Source organism: Balaenoptera borealis (assembly GCF_965194805.1).
Source record: "Balaenoptera borealis genome assembly, chromosome: 5".
NCBI lineage: Eukaryota > Metazoa > Chordata > Mammalia > Artiodactyla > Balaenopteridae > Balaenoptera > Balaenoptera borealis.
This window is the reverse complement of record NC_138862.1, coordinates 11,647,210-11,666,208: the sequence shown is the minus strand read 5'-3', so window position 1 is coordinate 11,666,208 and position 18,999 is coordinate 11,647,210. Positions and strand designations below refer to the sequence as shown.

Sequence of the window (18,999 nt, the reverse complement as noted above, 5' to 3'; positions counted from 1 at the left end):
TGCCTGCTAATGCAGGGGACACGGGTTCGAGACCTGGTCTGGGAAGATCCCACATGCCACGGAGCAACTGGGCCCGTGAGCCACAACTGCTGAGCCTGTGCGTCTGGAGCCTGTGCCCTGCAACGGGAGGGGCCGCGATAGTGAGAGGCCTGCGCACCGTGATGAGGAGTGGCCCCCACTTGCCGCAACTAGAGAAAGCCCTTGCACGAAACGAAGACCCAACACAGCTAAAAATAAATAAATAAATAAATAAATAAAGTAGCTATTAATTAAAAAAAAAAAAAGTGGTAACTCTTGGGAAGAAACAGAGAAAGATCGCTTTAAAAAAAAAAAAAAAACTTTCTCTCACCTCCTGGAATAGTTATCAGGTTCCAGTATCAGATCAGTTGGTCCAAATGTGCAGATTAAAGGATTCGGGAGGCTGATTGCACTATGCCATTTCAATATAAAGGACTTGTGCAATCTCAGATTTTGCTATTGAGGGGATCCTGGAACCAATCCCCCATGGATACCGAGGGATAACTGTGTTTCTTCCTTAAATTTTTGGTGGCATTCACTAGTGAAGCCTTCTGGGTCTGGAGTTTTGTTTGTGGTAGAATTTTTAATTGCAAAATTTATTCAATAGATATTGACAGATGGCTATTCCAGTTTTCTATTTGTTCTTTGGTCTGTTTTGATAATTTGTATCTTGCAATGAATTTGAACATTTCATCTAAGTTAACAAATTTATTTGTATAAAATTGTTTATAATATTCTCTTATTATTCTTTTCAAGTCTGTAGTATCTGTAGTGATGTTACTTCTTTCATTCCTGATATTGGGAATTTGTATCTTTTCTCTCCCACTCCAACTCCTCCTCTCCTTCTTCCTTCTCTCCCTCCCCTTTCTCCTTCTCTACCTCCTCTCCCTTCCCCTCCTCCTCCTTTACTCCATCAATCTAGCTAGGAGCATACTGGGTTTATTGATTGATTTTTTTAAAAAAGGTTTTGGTTTTATAGATTTTTTTTTTTTATCTCTGTGGTGTGTCTGTTTTCTATTTCATTGACTTAGGCTTCTTATTATTTCCTTCCATCTCTTCATTTTGGGTTTAATTTGCTTTTTTCTAGCCTCTTAAGGAGGAAGCTTAGATTATTGAATTCGGATCTTTCTTCATTTCTGATAATGTATAACATTTTAAGCTATATAATTCCTTCAAAGCATTGTCATAGCCATGTGAATATGTTGTATTTTTGAATCTTTTTTAAAATTTCCTTTGTCATTTCTTTGATGGGTTGTTTAGAATTCTGCTGTTTAGTTTCCAAATGCTTCGATTTTTTTCCATTTGTCTTATTGATTTCTGATTTATTTATGGTATGATCTGTGAATATACTCTGTATGATTTTAACCCTTTTAAGTTTATTGAGACTTATGGCCCAGCATTTGATCTGTCTTGGTGAACATTCCATGTGCACTTGTAAAGAATGTGTGCTCTGTTGAAGTTGGGTAGGGTGTCCTGTAAATGTCAGTCGATCAAGTTGATGTCATTCATGTCTTCTGTGTCCTTACTGATTATCACTGAAGTCCTAATCAGTTTGAGATATTAGGATATGACATATAATGTAAATAGTATCAGAAGTTCACTGCTAGAAATTGTTTGAAAATATTTTAAAATGCATACACCTTTTAAAAGTGTATTCTTTTCTGTGGTAACTGTTTTTCTGTGTCTTTCATTAACTATTTATGAGAAGTTTCATAAAATATTCCATTGAAAATTTAGGAGTGAAGGCCATGTGTTTGTTTATTATCTCACTGAATGCTCTGTGTCCAAACATATTTTTATTATTTAAGATTGATGCTTAGTATATTCAGTTATTGATAATAAAATACCAGTCAAGGTTCCTGAAAAAGTAGTGAAGTTAAAAATAATACATTGTTTGAAGAAAGGCAGGTACATAGTAGGCAGTGAGAAATCGGTTTCCTTTCTTTACCGTAATTAGCAAATTCTTGCTCTGCAAATGAGTCAGGTAGCCCTTCATATTGGTTTGACCTATTTTCGAAACTCAGGTAGTCCATTTAAAAGTAACGTTTAAATAAGTGAAACAATCTGAGTGATCTGAGCCAGGCTTCATCTTGATCCTTCATTGTTTGTCCTGGTTCAGCAAAGAATCTTTGGGATTGGGTAAGAGGCCTTGCCTTAATTTAGCAAGGAGAACAAGAGGAGAAGCTTAGTTGGCTATGCTTTTTTGGGAAAATGATCGATTTTTATATTCTGTTTTGTTCAAATTTGGGGGGATGGGAGGTATATGTGTTTGTGTGGATTATTCATATGAGAAGATGCTACCAAATCCTCTCCATTGAGCTGTATCTACTGTTCAGACGTATAGTACACAAAGATTTATTACACACAAGCCAGTCTGTATCTAAAGGTGGCTGTTCCAGAAAGGGACTGGTTCTTAGCCTCTAGTGAAAATTTTTAATTGACATTTTTATTTTTTCAAACCAAAAGTTAATACACAGAGATTTTTTTCTCAAATCAAAGTAAAAATAAAAGTCAAATATTCCTTAATAAAGACAGGAAAATCTGTCCTTTTTCTAAAATGTGTAGAAACTATATTGAATAATTTCAGCTGAACATAGGCAAAAACAATTGCTTGTCAAGTCACCCATGAAAACTCCAAATAGCCTTGTACAATGTGGTTTAGCTTTTATCTATGTCAGTTAAAAAATAGTTGGTTCAAGATTTTTGTGTAGCTGTTTAAAATTGTGCCTCTATCCTGAGTGTTGGACAAACATATATGGCAGCTAAGATTCTAATTGTTAAAAGTCCTTTTTTGATTTCTGTTTCCAACTTCAGGTATATGGTAATCCAGTTCAACCCTATTAAGGCTCAAAGTTCAGGACAGAACAGTTCCTGTTTAAACTACTGAGTCAGTTTGCAAACAGCAGGGTCACTGCATTTGCATTTGATCCCAGTGCAACTGAGAGATCATTGCTTTCCATTTTCTCTGCTGAGTTGTGAAACCACCCTGACAATTTCACTGTAGAGGATTCAGGTTGAGATCAGGAGAGTCTTTGAGGGATGAGGAAACATGGTAGTTTTCTCTATCATTCATTGCTGTGTTCTCTTTCTCTCCTAGGAGTCTCAGCAAATGCTTGGAAGACTTATTCCAGAAAAACAGATACTCAATGACCAATTAAAACAAGTTCAGCAGAATAGTTTGCACAGTAGGTGTTTTATAAAAGTTGACTTTTTTCCTTTTTACTGGCAAGAATTTTCTTAATTGAAATGAGAACGTTAAAAACCATTTTTCCTCACTGCCAGTTTGTTTTTCTTATCTTGCGATGTTTTTCTAAAACAGGAGATTCACTTCTTACACTCAAAAGAGCCTTAGAAGCAAAAGAACTAGCTCGGCAGCAGCTACGAGACCAACTGGATGAAGTGGAGAAAGAAACTAGATCAAAACTACAGGAGATTGATATTTTCAATAATCAGCTGAAGGTAACTATTCTGTGTGTGCCTACATGTATGTCTTACTTTTTAATTTTTCTAACTGGCCAGATGATTAGTTGGTATTTGATCCCAGGCAGAAAAATTTATTAGGCTGGTTTGTCAGCCTTCATGAAAGCCTTCACATTTATGGATAAACATTAAACAATCTAAGTTGAATTTTTCTCCTTTAAAATATAAAAATGAATTTGGCATCTCTAAATTAGGGCTGAGTGAATGGCCCCAACATGACATCTGTCTTTTACCTGAATTACATTTTTACACATCTTCATCCTTTTGTCTATTGAGAACTACATCAAGTTGAATTTCCAAAAGCTAGGCTCCAAAAGCTTCATCTTTCTTATGTTCTTTGAAGACTACTGAAAAGGAACTGCTGTCTCTTTTAAAACTAAGAATTTTTCTTCCACTTCTCACCTTCAAGATTGTACTTGAATATAAATCTTTATTTTGTCACCTCACATTTTAAAATATTATTGTTTAATGGAGTAATTGCTTTTGTCTTTGTGGCAGAAGTGGTGTATGGTTTTGTCATATTTGCACAGTAAAACTCAGGAAAATGCCAAAGCTCTTAGGGAATGTAAAAGTAGTTAGATCAGAGCCTTTTTCTGATTTGGTGCTTTTGATTTAACTGTAGAACTTTACCATCTTAAGAATGATTATTATCTTGTAATAAAATATCTTGGAGTGCAAACAGCTCATTTCCTATCAATAACGATCATATACTTTAGATTTAAGTAGATATTGGAGTTTTTAATCAGTTATGTTCTTATAAAAAGTTGGATTTTACACTTGTTTTTCTCAAATATTTTCTTTTTCCGACCTAAAATCCTTTATACTTGATTCTGACCAATTTAGCTTTTGACACTAGGAAAAAGTTAAAATCCTATTCTTCATTAGTAGAAATAGAAAAACAAATTAGAAAGCATATTTGAGATTTTTACTTGACTTTTGAATTGTGATTCTAGGCCAAATTGTCTAGACATTTGAGTTTGAGGTATTTGTACTGTTTTCTCAGAGTAATAAGTAATAAGCTTTTCTCAATTATACAATTCCAGGAAAGTGATCTTAGGGGAAATATTATTTGAGTAAATTTAGTGTTTGGGGTTTTTTTTTGCTTTCATGCTTACACAGAATATGTATTTGTGTGCATGTGTGTATGTACTATATATATTTTTTCTGTATTCGTACACGTATGATTGTGTCACATGTAAGAATTGGAAGTACAGCTATCAGTTCTCCTTCTCTAGAATAAGTACAATAGAAACATGTTAACTCTCTTATGACTTGTCACTATTTCAAGCAAAAGGAATATGGCACTAGTGCAAGCTTATAGTCCTTTTTAATAGTCTCTTGGATTATAAACTGTTAAGTATTCAGGTATCTTCTGAGCCCAGGCAGTACTCTAGATTTCTGCCTTAATCTTAAGATTCCTTTCTATAGAAGTTCGACCAAAACAAGGTTCACACATTTTAGAAAATGATACTCTGATGAATTCCCTGGCAGTCCAGTGGTTAAGACTCGGCACTCTCACTGCCAGGGGCCCAGGTTCGATCCCTGGTTGGGAAACTAAGATCCCACAAGCTGCAGTGTGGCAAGAAAGAAAGAGAGAGAGAGAGGAAGGGAGGGAGGAAGGAAGGAAGGGATACTCTGGTGGATGACTTTTTTTTTCTTTTTTTGGTTGCACTGGGTCTTAGTTCTGGCAGGTGGACTCCTTAGTTGCGGCTCCAGGGCTCCTTAGTTGCAGTATGCAAACTCTTAGTTGTGGCATGCATGTGGGATCTTGTTCCCTGACCAGGGATCGAACCCAGGTCCCCTGCATTGGGATCACGGAGTCTTATCCACTGCACCACCCGGGAAGTGTCCCTGGTGGGTGATTTTTGATAATGCCTAGATGACTTACAGATTATTTTGGCTGTATTTAGGCTATTGAATTACTGTTGTCATTGCTATAGAGAACACCCTTAAAATGTGGTGTTTGTCACTCTTACTGTGTTTAGTTGACTAATGCTGCCTTCAGTATCAGAGAGTTGCTTATACAAAGGCTAATTTTTTAGCCCTTTATTCCACTAGCCCCTTTTCCAAATATACTTATTTTTAAAATAAGAACATTCCTTTCTGTTGTAATGTTTATTTTAGTTTTCCATTTTTACTTTAAATTTAAGTCAATGTGGAGAGTAAAAAAAAAATCACAAGCCAGTATGTAGCTATATTGTTTTGTTATTTAAAACTCGTTTGGAGGACTTAGTGACTATATTATGTTACCTGACGGTTATTATTTCTATTATTCCTCTCAAACCTGGTGAGACCAAAGCAGAAACAGTTACACTGAAGAATCAAAAGATTTATAATTTGATTGAGATAACTCAGAGGCAGATTTAAGTAACTATTGAGTATCTCCTGCCAATTTTTCTTTGTTGTAGTCACCTTGGAGAATATGAAGCTTTTTTTTTTTTCCGACTTTAGAGCATATATTCACTAGCAGCTATAGTTTCTTGTGATGGACCAACAGAGCCACATTCTGACCCTTTGAGATTTCTTCCATGTCTCCCTTGATACAGCAGTGCCTTTACAGCATCCTCACTAATGATGCAAAAATTACTTCTACCTTGCTGACAGTGAAACAGTTCAACTGCCCAGTCATTCCACACATCGAATTTGATGGTGTGAATTTGCTCCATCCTAAACCTTCCTCTCCTAAAAGGAAACCAGCCGGGAGAGTATAGAAAAGAAATTCAGACTTAGTTTTGTTTTATATTCGTATAGAGTGTTCATCTAGAGAAAGAAAGTTTAATTCACTCATTATCAACTAATATGGTGACACTGGAGAAATACCTTATGGAGTGCAAAGTTTTAAAATTAGTTGATCGGAACATTAAACCTATATTCAATGGCTGGCTCCGTAAATGAGGGTTCCGTTTAGCAAAATCCAACTCTCATAGTTCTTTTGATACAAAACTACTTACAATAAGCCATTCACTTCTTTTGATGCACACTCAAGGTCATGTCCAGTTACTTAGGGATAAGGTCATGTAGGGAACAATAGCACCCTGCTTTAGCCCAGATTCTTAAGCATAAGACTGGGATTGGGAAGTATAATTATATTTAGTTTCTTGAATGAGAAAGAGTTTAGAGAGTAGGTATGCTTTTTACTTTTATTCTTTCTTTAATATGCAGTCTGGATTAGTTCTATCTACCAGATGTCTAGTTGAGATTCATTCTTTTGAGAATCTCTCCTTTTTTTCTTCAGTTAAACAAGAACTACACTTATGCCTCCTAATTCAATATCTGATAACGAATGATGGAAATACTCAAGGCATTAATTAAAGAGGAAAACAATTACTTTTGCAGTTAGATTAACAGGTATTTGTTTCATATTGGTAGCAACCTACTGAAAATATAAAGCTTACTTCAGTTCTGGGGAAGTGTTATTCAGGGCTGTGGAACATAAGGTCTCTAGAATCTTGGACCTTTACATTTCTATCTGATCTCATGGAAATTGAGGACTCTTTTTTTCCTTTTAGAAAAGGCTATTTTCCCATGCATTTTAGTAGATATCTTCCTTATAGATACGATATTTATGTTTTCCAAAATTGATCCCAAGACATAAGTGTCTTTCTAATTTATCACCCAAAGCGAAGAATTACTTAAAAATGGAAACAGAGGGAATAAACTTGGCTTTTGTAGGTTTAGCAAAAAGGGGGGAAATGATAGCACTCTGATATTGAAGCTTTTGTGCTCAAATTCCCAATTGTTAGATTTTGTATTTTTACTGCCTTTTGTGTGAACAGTAAATTTTTAATGATCAAATGAAAAATTTAACCAATGATTTAACTAGGAATAATTGATTTTGTTAGTAATTATTGCCAGGATGAATTAACCCTTCTTGAAGTAGCTTTAATTCAGTGGACCAAATTTGTTTACCAAATTTTCTGCTTTTAAAATGTGTTATAGATGCAGCAAATATTTCTCATGCTAAGGAATCAAAAGTCTTCTCATATTCATGGCCTAGAAACATCAATTTAAAATTATTGATTATTGGGACTTCCCTGGTGGCAAAGTGATTAAGAGTCCGCCTGCCAATGCAGGGGACACGGGTTTGAGCCCTGGTCCGGGAAGATCCCACATACCACGGAGCAACTAAGCCCGTGTGCCGCAACTACTGAGCCTGTGCTCTGGAGCCCGCGAGCCACAACTGTTGAGTGTGTGTGCCACAACTACTGAAGCCTGCGTGCCTAGAGCCCATGCTCCTCAACAAGAGAAGCCTGTGCACCGCATCAAAGAGTAGCCCCCGCTCGCCGCAGCTAGAGAAAGCCCGCGTGCAGCAACGAAGACCCAACGCCCCCAAATATAAAAATAAATAAATAAATAAATTTATTAAAAAAATAAAATTATCACTTATCTATGACTTTTCTCTTTTTACCTTGTTTTACAGGAAAATCAAAGCTCTCGACATTTTTTGGAGACTCTGTCTGCCTTTTAGGCACATAGAATCATTCTGATAGTTATTTTTCTTATATACAGTGCTTAGCTATAGGTGTAAAATTGTGGCTCTAACAAGTGTCAAATACCATTACCAGTAGGGACTTTTTAGACAGCAGCGTTTGACCACTTGCCTTTGGCAATGTTAGTAGTTACTGTAACAGTTTTCCTTGGCCCTGATAGCTTAATGTTCCATATTTTAATGACCACCGTGATATAGAGCAGCAACATAAAGTACAGCTTATAGTTTTCAGGGCTCCATTGTCAGCCAAATAAAGAGAATCCACGCAAAGAGGCTAGATGTTGTGTTTCATGTTGGAAAGTTGAGTCCTTGTTGGTTCCCATCTAGTCACTGTGTGCTGGCCAAGTCCTAACGTGAATGGCGTTTACATCGGAGCATTTCTTTCTTCCAGTCAGTGGCAATGCAGGAGGCAGTGTTGTAGTGCCTGGCAGTTCTCCTGGGCTGCGCCATCCACTTAGACTTCTTTCTAAAGGTCTCCATGCCCTACTCAGGCAATGCACATCTTTCTCACACTAAGAATGGTGAACCATCCCCAGCTCTGTGCTTCAGTTTTCCCCATGCAGATGAGTGCTTAGTGTCTAAGACAGCATTTACCATGAAGCGCTAAGCCTTTTTTGTAAAAGTTAATAATGATTAGTTATTATACATCATTGAAGTATGGGTGAATCTTTCCTCTTGACAAATTGTGTGTGTGTGTGTGTGTGTGTGTGTGTGTGTGATGAAAGCTCTGAACTACAAGCTGGATAAGGTACTGTATCTTTATAAGGTACTGTAGTCTTTATAACAAGCATATTTTAGATCATTGAATTTGCCACGTGGCTGCAAAAATTTGAAAGACACCCTTAGTCATTATTTGGGTTGATGTGCAAATTTTCATCATCAGATAGTATAGTCAGTATACTATTCCAAAAGGGGATAGTATTTTATTTCTTAGAAAAATGTATTTAGGACTAATTCAGAATTAAGAATTATATTTCTTAATATACTTGGGAAATCCAGGCTTTGTAAATTGAACACAAGAGGCTGTTAGAAATATAAACTCTGCTTGTAATGATACCTGTCCTAAAAATTGCTCCTAGGAACAGAATTGTTGTTGAAATGAGAATGCCAGTTATAGTAAATAAGGTTCTTGGCTTAACTAAGGCTTTTATGCTCTTGGTTTCAGACACTTGCTTTCATGGCAGCCTCATTCATTATGAAGGCAGTGAAAGGCAAAATGTTTAGCAACCAGGGGAGAAAAGAAAAGATCTGGAGAAGGAACTGCAGAACAGAATGAGAAGTCAGGAAAAAAATGCATGCGAAGGGAAACAAGGAAGGAAAGAAAAAGATACAGAAAGAGGAGATGCAGAGACAGCAAGAGAAATCAGTGTGAATTCAAATTACAGTATTGCTTTCTTATGTTAGTAGATTAATGTTTGGCTGTTTCATGGTTTGTTCAAGATTAAATTTTATTTTTACCTCTGTGATCCTTTTGAAAAGACCTCTTTTGCACAGAAGTAATAAAATGCTCTAACTCTCAATGTACTTGTGATTGTGGAAACTTTACACAGATTCCTTCAATGTAGAAAAATAATTAGAACGCTCCCAAGACTCAAAATAGTTAACAGACATTGTACATCAGATTCTGTGCCATACCAGTAGGCTTGTTGGTTGGTTGAGTTTTTTAGTAATAGTGTGGGTTTTTCTTTTGAGGGTTTTCAAAAATACTTAACAAAAGGTGATTTGGGAAAGGGACAAAAGCAGAACTCAGTCTTTGAAAAAAATGTTTTCTTTTTTTTAATTCTCTTCTTTAGCCAAACCCCTTGACAATTTTATCCTTTAGAATGACATGTATTTAAAACAATGGGATATTGCTTTATAAATAAAGTTGAGACATTTGGGGGAAACACAGATTTTTCAGGACAAAATGGAGTCCATTTTCTCTTTCTGGGAATATATGGGTGTCTAGCAAAGGCTCTTGGGAGACATCAGAAAAATTTCTTAGTTAGCTACTTCTATTGCAGAAAGCACAGGGTTTTCTAGTTCTTCTCCCGTTTTTTGTTCACCTATTGCCTCGCCCCTTCACAGACACGCACATACATGCTGCCCAATTCATCCCTCTTTGGCTCTTCTATAGCACTTATGATACAGTCACTGCCGCCTTGTGCCATGGGGAGTTGGACTTACTATCTGGTTGAATACTGACTCCAGATTTAGAAGTAACATTTAAGCATGTTTTAAAATGTTAGTCTACCCCTTTTCGGAATTTAAATAGCCAATCAATATTTTTTTTATACTCCTCTGACTTTTCTTACATCAAGAATGAATACATTTTCTAATTTTGCAATAATGGAATATCAGTTTACCTTGATATGGGTAAAATTTCTCTTTTGAAATGGTCATTTTTCAGATTTTTCCACACAGATAGGAGTTCCCCTCTCTTTGTTGGGTTTGTTGATTGGCTTTCTTTAATAACTTTCCATTTGTTTCACAACCACTTAATTGGGATAAGTTACTACATTTAAAGACTCAAAAGTCCTTTTAAAAATTCTGTTATTGTGTGCTACAAAATATCCCTGGGTGAGAAGTAAAGTGATGTTTATTTATACAAAAGCACGCCTACCTGTAAAATCTGTAACTTCCCCTCTCCCCCTAACATTTGTATAGAAATGGGACAGTTTACAAGGCATTTCCTTCCATATGGATTCACTTGTTTGCTCTTCATAGCACCTTCCCTTTGCTGTAGGTAGGACAGGTACTACCTGCCAAGTCTTGCAGATGAGTAAACAGAGGCTTAGAGAAGGACCTGCCAATTGCACTCTTCCTTTATCAAGCTGACTCCCAGGGACAAGAAGGGTCTGGAGGCTTTGAGATTTCTGCCATTCATTGAAGTTTTTTGTGGAAGCCAGGAAAGATTCAAGCTGAGTGTCTTGGGTGGAGTGTGGGGAAAAAAAATAAAAGCCCTTCTCCTTCTGACTTTCTGTAGGTGTTAGGTCTAGACAAAACAAACACCTGAAATTTCTGTTGCTGGTACCTAGATCAGTTTCCTAAGAGGTCCATTTAATATTAACAGTACCAAGACTGTTGTAAATAGGAGATGTGTCCTCCACAGTTTTATTTTGATTTATAGTGTTGAGTTCATGAATTTCTAGTAATTAATCAAGGTATGTTTGGTTTTGTCTTTCTTTTCCAAGAGATAGCCTGAGGCAAAAACCAGAAGCAGAGTAATCCTTCAGAAAAGTTAGATGACCAAATTAGCAATATATTCTCATTAACTGCTAGTCTTTTTTAGCCCCCGCCCCACTGCCCCCCATTGCTCGTTCATTTTTTTTCTCTCTTCACAAACCTTTATGCAATGTCATGTTTATGAAAAGGAAAGCCATCCATATTGTTCAGGTGGATACTTCTTTTTTTTGAATTTTATTTTATTATTTTTTTATACAGCAGGTTCTTATTAGTTATCTATTTTATACATATTGGTGTATATATGTCAATCCCAATCTCCCAATTCATCCCACCACCACCCCCTTCACTTTCCCCCCTTGGTGTCCATACGTTTGTTCTGTACATCTGTGTCTCTATTTCTGCCTTGCACACTGGTTCATCTATACTGTTTTTCTAGATTCCACATATATGTGTTAATATACGATATTTGTTTTTCTGTTTCTGACTTACTTCACTCTGTATGACAGTCTTTAGATCCGTCCACGTCTCTACAAATGACCCAGTTTCATTCCTTTTTATGGCTGAGTAATATTCCATTGTATATATGTACCACATCTTCTTTATCCATTCGTCTGTTCATGGGCATTTAGGTTGCTTCCATGACCTGGCTATTGTAAATAGTGCTGCAATGAACATTGGGGTGCATGTGTCTTTTTGAATTACGGTTTTCTTTGGGTATATGCCCAGTAGCGGAATTGCTGGGTCATATGGTAATTCTATTTTTAGTTTTTAAGGAACCTCCATACTATTCTCCATAGTGGCTGTATCAATTTACATTCCCACCTATAGTGCAAGAGGGTTCCCTTTTCTCCACACCCTCTCCAGCATTTATTGTTTGTAGATTTTCTGATGATGCCCATTCTAACTGGTGTGAGGTGATACCTCATTGTAGTTTTGATTTGCATTTCTCTAATAATTAGTGATGTTGAGCAGCTTTTCATGTGCCTCTTGGCTATCTGTATGTCTTCTTTGGAGAAATGTCTATTTAGGTCTTCTGCCCTTTGGATTGGGGTGTTTGTTTTTTTTAATATTGAGCTGCATGAACTCTTTATATATTTTGGAGATTAATCCTTGGCCCATTGATTGGTTTGCAAATATTTTCTCCCATGCTGAGGGTTGTATTTTCGTTTTGTTTATAGTTTCCTTTACTGTGCAAAAGCATTTAAGTTTCATTAGGTCCCAATTGTTTATTTTTGTTTTAATTTCCATTACTGTAGGAGGTGGGTCAAAAAGATCTTGCTGTGATTTATGTCAAAGAGTGTTCTTCCTATCTTTTCCTCTAAGAGTTTTATAGTGTCCAGCCATATACTTAGGTCTTTAATCCATTTTGAGTTTATTTTTGTGTATGGTGTTAGGGAATGTTCTGATTTCATTCTTTTACAAGTAGCTGTCCAGTTTTCTCAACACCACTTACTGAAGAGGCTGTCTTTTCTCCATTGTATATCCTTGCCTCCTTTGTCATAGATTAGTTGACCATAGGTACATGGGTTTATCTCTGGGCTTTCTATCCTGTTCCATTGATCTATATTTCTGATTTTTTGCCAGTACCATATTGTCTTGATTACTGTAGCTTTGTAGTATAGTCTGAAGTCAGGGAGTCTGATTCCTCCAGCTCTGTTTTTTTCCCCTCAAGATTGCTTTGGCTATTCGGGGTCTCTTGTGTCTCCATACAAATTTTAAGATTTTTTTGTTTTAGTTATGTAGAAAATGCCACTGGTAACTTGATAGGGATTGCACATTGAATCTGCAGATTGCTTTGGTATAGTCATTCTCACAGTGTTGATTCTTCCCATGCAAGAACATGGTATATCTCTCCATCTGTTTGTGTCATCTTTGATTTCTTTCATCAGTGTCTTACAGTTTTCTGAGTACAGGTCTTTTACCTCCTTAGGTAGGTTTATTCCTAGGTATTTTATTCTTTTTGTTGCAATTGTGAATGGGATTGTTTCCTTAATTTCTCTTTCTGACCTTTCATTGTTAGTGTATAGGAATGCAAGAAATTTCTGTGCATTAATTTTGTATCCTACAACTTTACCAAATTCATTGATTAGCTCTAGTAGTTTTCTGGTGGCATCTTTAGGATTCTCTATGTATAGTATCATGTCATCTGCAAACAGTGACAGTTTTACTTCTTCTTTTCCAATTTGTATTCCTTTTATTTCTTTTTCTTCTCTGATTGCCATGGCTAGGACTTCCAAAACTATGTTGAATGATAGTGGTGAGAGTGGACATCCTTGTCTTGTTCCTGATCTTAGAGTAACTGCTTTCTGTTTTTCACCATTGAGAATGATGTTTGCTGTGGGTTTGTCGTATATGGCCTTTATGACGTTGAGGTAGGTTCCCTCTATGCCCACTTTCTGGAGAGCTTTTATAATAAATGGGTGTTGAATTTTCTCAGAAACTTTTCTGCATCTATTGAGATGATCATATGTTTTATTCTTCAGTTTGTTAACATGGTGTATTACATTGATTGATTTGTGTATGTTGAAGAATCCTTGCATCCGTGGGATAAATCCCACTTGATCATAGTGTATCATCCTTTTAATGTGTTGTTGGATTCTGACTGCTAGTATATTGTTGAGGATTTCTGCATCTGTATTCATCAGTGATATTGGTCTGTAGTTTTCTTTTTTTGTAGTACCTTTGTCTGGTTTTGGTATCAGGGTGATGGTGGCCTGGTAGAGTTTGGGAGTGTTCCATCCCCTGCAATTTTTTGGAGGAGTTTGAGAAGGATGGGTGTTAGCTCTTCTCTAAATGTTTGATAGAATTCACTGTGAAGCCATCTGGTCCTGGACTTCTGTTTGTTGGAAGATTTTTTAATCACAGTTTCATTACTTGTGATTGGTCTGTTCATATTTTCTATTTCTTCCTGGTTCAGTCTTGGAAGGTTATACCTTTCTAAGAATTTGTCCATTTCTTCCAGGTTTTCCATTTTATTGGCATAGAGTTGCTTGTAGTAGTCTCTTAGGATGCTTTGTATTTCTGTGGTATCCATTGTAACTTCTCCTTTTTCATTTCTAATTTTGTTGATTTGAGTCCTCTCCCTCTTTTTCTTGATGAGTCTGGCTAAATGTTGATCAATTTTGCTTATCTTCTCAAAGAACCATCTTTTAGTTTTATTGATCTTTGCTATTGTTTTCTTTGTTTCTATTTCATTTATTTCTACTCTGATCTTTATGATTTCTTTCCTTCTGCTAACTTTGGTTTTGTTTGTTCTTCTTTCTCTAGTTCCTTTAGATGTAAGGTTAGATTGTTTATTTGAGATTTTTCTTGTTTCTTGAGGTAGGATTGTATTGCTATAAACTTCCCTCTTAGAACTGTTTTTGCTGCATCCCATAGGTTTTGGATCATCGTGTTTTCATTGTCATTCGTCTCTAGGTATTTTTTTATTTCCTCTTTGATTTCTTCAGTGATTTCTTGGTTATTTAGTAACGTATTGTTTAGCCTCCATGTGTTTGTGTTTTTTACGTTTTTTTCCCTGTAATTGATTTCTAATCTCATAGCGTTGTGGTCAGAAAAGATGCTTGATATGATTTCAGTTTTCTTAAATTTACTGAGGCTTGATTTGTGACCCAAGATGTGATCTATCCTGGAGAATGTTCCGTGCGCACTTGAGAAGAAAGTGTAATCTGCTATTTTTGGATGGAATATCCTATAAATATCAATGAAATCTATCTGGTCTATTGTGTCATTTAAAGCTTGTGTTTCCTTATTAATTTTCTGTTTGGATGATCTGTCCACTGGTGAAAGTGGGGTGTTGAAGTCCCCCACTATTATTGTGTTACTTTCAGTTTCCTCTTTTATAGCTGTTAGCAGTTACCTTATGTATTGAGGTGCTCCTAGGTTGGGTGCATATATATTTATAATTGTTACATCTTCTTCTTGGATTGATTCCTTGATCATTATGTAGTGTCCTTTCTTGTCTCTTGTAACATTCTTTATTTTAAAGTCTATTTTATCTGATATGAGTATTGCTACTCCAGCTTTCTTTTGATTTCCATTTGCATGGAATATCTTTTTCCATCCCTTCACTCTCAGTCGTATGTGTCCCTAGGCCTGAAGTGGGTCTCTTATAGACAGCATATATATGGGTCTTATTTTTGTATCCATTCAACGAGCCTGTGTCTTTTGGTTGGAGCATTTAATCCATTCATGTTTAAGGTAATTATCGATATGTATGTTCCTATGACCATTTTCTTAATTGTTTTGGGTTTGTTTTTGTAGGTCCTTTTCTTCTCTTGTGTTTCCCACTTAGAGAAGTTCCTTTAGCATTTGTTGTAGAGCTGGTTTGGTGGGCTGAATTCTCTTAGCTTTTGCTTATCTGTAAAGCTTTTGATTTCACCATCAATCTGAATGAGATCCTTGCCAGATAGAGTAATCTTGGTTGTAGGTTCTTCCCTTTCATCACTTTAAATATATCGTGCCACTCCCTTCTAGCTTGTAGAATTTCTGCTGAGAAATCACCTGTTAACCTTATGGGAGTTCCCTTGTATGTTATTTGTCGTTTTTCCCTTGTTGCTTTTAATAATTTTTCTTTGTCTTTAATTTTTGTCAATTTGATTACTATGTGTCTCGGCATGTTTCTCCTTCGGTTTATCCTGCCTGGGACTCTCTGCGCTTCCTGGGCTTGAGTGGCTATTTCCTTTTCCAAGGTAGGGACGTTTTCGACTATAATGTCTTCAAATATTTTCTGGGGTCCTTTCTCTCTCTCTTCTCCTTCTGGGACCCCTGTAATGTGAATGTTGTTGCGTTTAATGTTGTCGCAGAGGTCTCCTAGGCTGTCTTCATTTCTTTTCATTCTTTTTTCTTTATTCTGTTGCGCGGCAGTGTATTCCACCATTCTGTCTTCCAGGTCACTTATCCATTCTTCCTCAGTTATTCTGCTATTGATTCATTCTAGTGTATTTTTCATTTCAGTTATTGTATTGTTCATATCTGTTTGTTTGTTCTTTAATTCTTCTAGGTCTTTGTTAAAGATTTCTTGCATCTTCTCAATCTTCGCCTCCATTCTTTTTCCGAGGTCCTGGATCATCTTCACTATCATTATTCTGAATTCTTTTTCTGGAAGGTTGCCTATCTCCACTTCATTTAGTTGTTTTTCTGGGGTTTTATCTTGTTCCTTCATCTGGTACATAGTCCTCTGCCTTTTCATTTTGTCTGTCTTTCTGTGAATGTGGTTTTCGTTCCACAGGCTGCAGGATTGTAGTTCTTCATGCTTCTGCTGTCTGCCCTCTGGTGGATGAGGCTATCTAAGAGGCTTGTGCAGGCTTCCTGATGGGAGGGACTGGTGGGGGGTAGAGCTGGGTGTTGCTCTGGTAGGCAGAGCTCAGTAAAACTTTAATCTGCTTTTCTGCTGATGCTGGGGCTGAGTTCCCTCCCTTTTGGTTGTTTGGCCTGAGGCAACCCAGAGCTGGAGCCTACGGGCTCTTTGGTGGGGCTAATGGCGGACTCCGGGAGGGCTCACGCCAAGGAGTACTTCCCAGAACTTCTGCTGCCAGTGTCCTTGTCCCTGGGGTGAGCCACAGCCACGCCCAGCCTCTGCAGGAGACCCTCCAACACTAGCAGGTAGGTCTTGTTCAGTCTCCTGTGGGGTCACTGCTCCTTCCCCCTTGGTCCTGATATGCACACTACTTTGTGTGTGCCCTCCAAGAGTGGAGTCTCTGTTTCCCCCAGTCCTGTTGAAGTCCTGCAATCAAATCCCTCTAGCTTTCAAAGTCTGATTCTCTAGGAATTCCTCCTCCCGTTGCCAGACCCCCAGATTGGGAAGCCTGACCTGGGGCTCAGAACCTTCACTCCAGTGGGTGGACTTCTGTGGTATAAGTGTTCTCCAGTTTGTGAGTCACCCACCCAGCAGTCATTGGATTTGATTTTATTGTGATTGCTCCCCTCCTACCATCTCATTGCGGCTTCTCCTTTGTCTTTGGATGTGAGGTATCTTTTTTGGTGAGTTCCAGTGTCTTCCTGTTGATGATTGTTCAGCAGTTAGTTGTGATTCCCGTGCTCTAGCAAGAGGGAGTGAGCGCACGTCCTTCTACTCCGCCATCTTGAACCCCAGGTGGATACTTCTTTATATTTTATGTAATATCACTTCACATAATACATTTACTTTTGAGTGTTTCTAAAACCAAATGAAGGAGAAACAGTCACAGTTTTTTAATTAAGTGATTCTGTGCCACTTGCATAGCAATAGAACAACTGTCTTTAGTAAACTTGAAAGTGAGCCATATTTCTCAGGGCAAAATATTGGATCTTCTTGAGTATTCAATTTGTGAAGCATATTGCTTTTGAAATACTTTGGCTGTATGCCACAGGATGTCCAAAGATGTTTTATGGTGCAAATATCTTAATTCCTTAGGGGAGGTAAGTGACTTTTCCCCCTTGGTTGAAGGAAGAAATTTAAAAGCAAGCTGATTTTCATTAATCTTAACTAATATAAGACAGAATCTTTATTTGCCAGTCATTTTCTTATTGTGGTTTATAATCTGTGTTTGATCCAACATCCCTTTGAGAGTCAAATAAAAGCTATGTGCCTTCTCAGCAAGAAAAATGCCAATATACCCCAGTTTGCATGTAATTTCATAGTGTTCACAGAGCCAAAGCTTTTTCATAGACCCTGGATAAGAAACTCTGCTTTATCTTAGAATTCTGTAGATATTATTGGTGAAAAAAACTTATTTTAATTTATATATACTATGCATTTTATAGGAGTTTTATTTTTCCTATATATTTATTTGTAGCTAAAACTTATTGAATGCATGCTTATTTCTTATTTATTAAGAAAGTCACCATACTTTATTAGGAGTTAATATTAAGCTATTGTCCAGTATATCTAGTGTAAAACATATACCCTTGAGTAGAACTCAGAAGAAAGGTCAACAAAGTTGTACACTCAATACCATATTGCTAGATAAATATCCAGCCAATAAATAAATATGTGACTGTAGAGTTACTTATTTTAGAAAAAAGTAAGTTAATTTGAGAAAGAGCTACAAGTGAGATACTGAGTTTTGAATGGCAGTAATTTCTTATTTGTTCTGTTTATCTTAGTTATAATAGAGAAATAACCATGACAAGATTTAACAGAATTTGCAGGGTCACTTACATCAGGCTGGTCACCAGGAGAGTTGATACGATTTGTGTGGGGAAGTTTTTCTTAGCTACTTCTCCCAATAGTTCTCTCATTTCCTAAGTAAATAAAAAATTTAATAAAACACCAGATTTATTTGTCACCGAAAAATGTTTTCCCTGAAAGAATTAAAAGGCAACTTGTAAATAACTATACTTATACTTGAATTTCTTAAATGGTATTGAAAAGGAATGAAGGAACAGGGCAACCCTCAGCTCCCATGTGAAAGGACCCGTTGCTCCTTGTCATGCACAGAAAAACAAGTTGTTAGCTAGTTTTTAGTTTATATTCCTTCATTCTATAGGTTGCCGTCTCAGAAGTTCAGCTTTTTAAAAAAAAAAAAAAAAGTAATCAACTGAGGAATCATACATTTTCTGCTTATTTTGGTTCATGCCATCTTAAACTCCCAAGTCCAAGGAAGCAGAGGAAAACCCAGAATGCCTTCCTATTCATAGCATCTTGATTTTCTTACACTGGATTGTGTATCTCAGCAGTATTTGACTTGGATGAAGGAAATGACAGAAAAATTTTGCAGTCTTCAAATCTGGATCATAAGATGTCAGAGCCTTCTGTTACCTCATTTGACATCTGTTATTTTATGGCTCCTGCAAGCTCCATTTCCTTGGAGGTACTTGAAGCTGCAGCTTATTTAGACAGTTCCAAAGATAGGTTCAGCTTATCC

General features: G+C 36.8%; 1 protein-coding gene across 6 annotated transcripts in view; it reads left to right on the top strand.

The window, feature by feature from the left end:
- ITSN1 (intersectin 1) overlaps positions 1-18,999 on the top strand; it is a 227,964-nt gene that overhangs the window by 109,536 nt on the left and 99,429 nt on the right. For 4 of the 6 annotated variants that reach the window (XR_014245461.1, XM_082395043.1, XM_082395040.1 and 1 more), the window contains exons 15-16: positions 3,116-3,203; positions 3,338-3,477. Coding sequence is in view for 5 of the 6 variants with exons in the window: in XM_082395043.1 (XP_082251169.1) it covers positions 3,116-3,203; positions 3,338-3,477 (228 nt within the window). In the remaining variant the exon portion in view is untranslated. Of the gene's footprint in view, positions 1-3,115; positions 3,204-3,337; positions 3,478-7,437; positions 9,128-9,152; positions 18,734-18,999 lie in introns of those variants that run through there. The other 2 variants (XM_082395041.1, XM_082395042.1) reach the window with 2 other exon arrangements.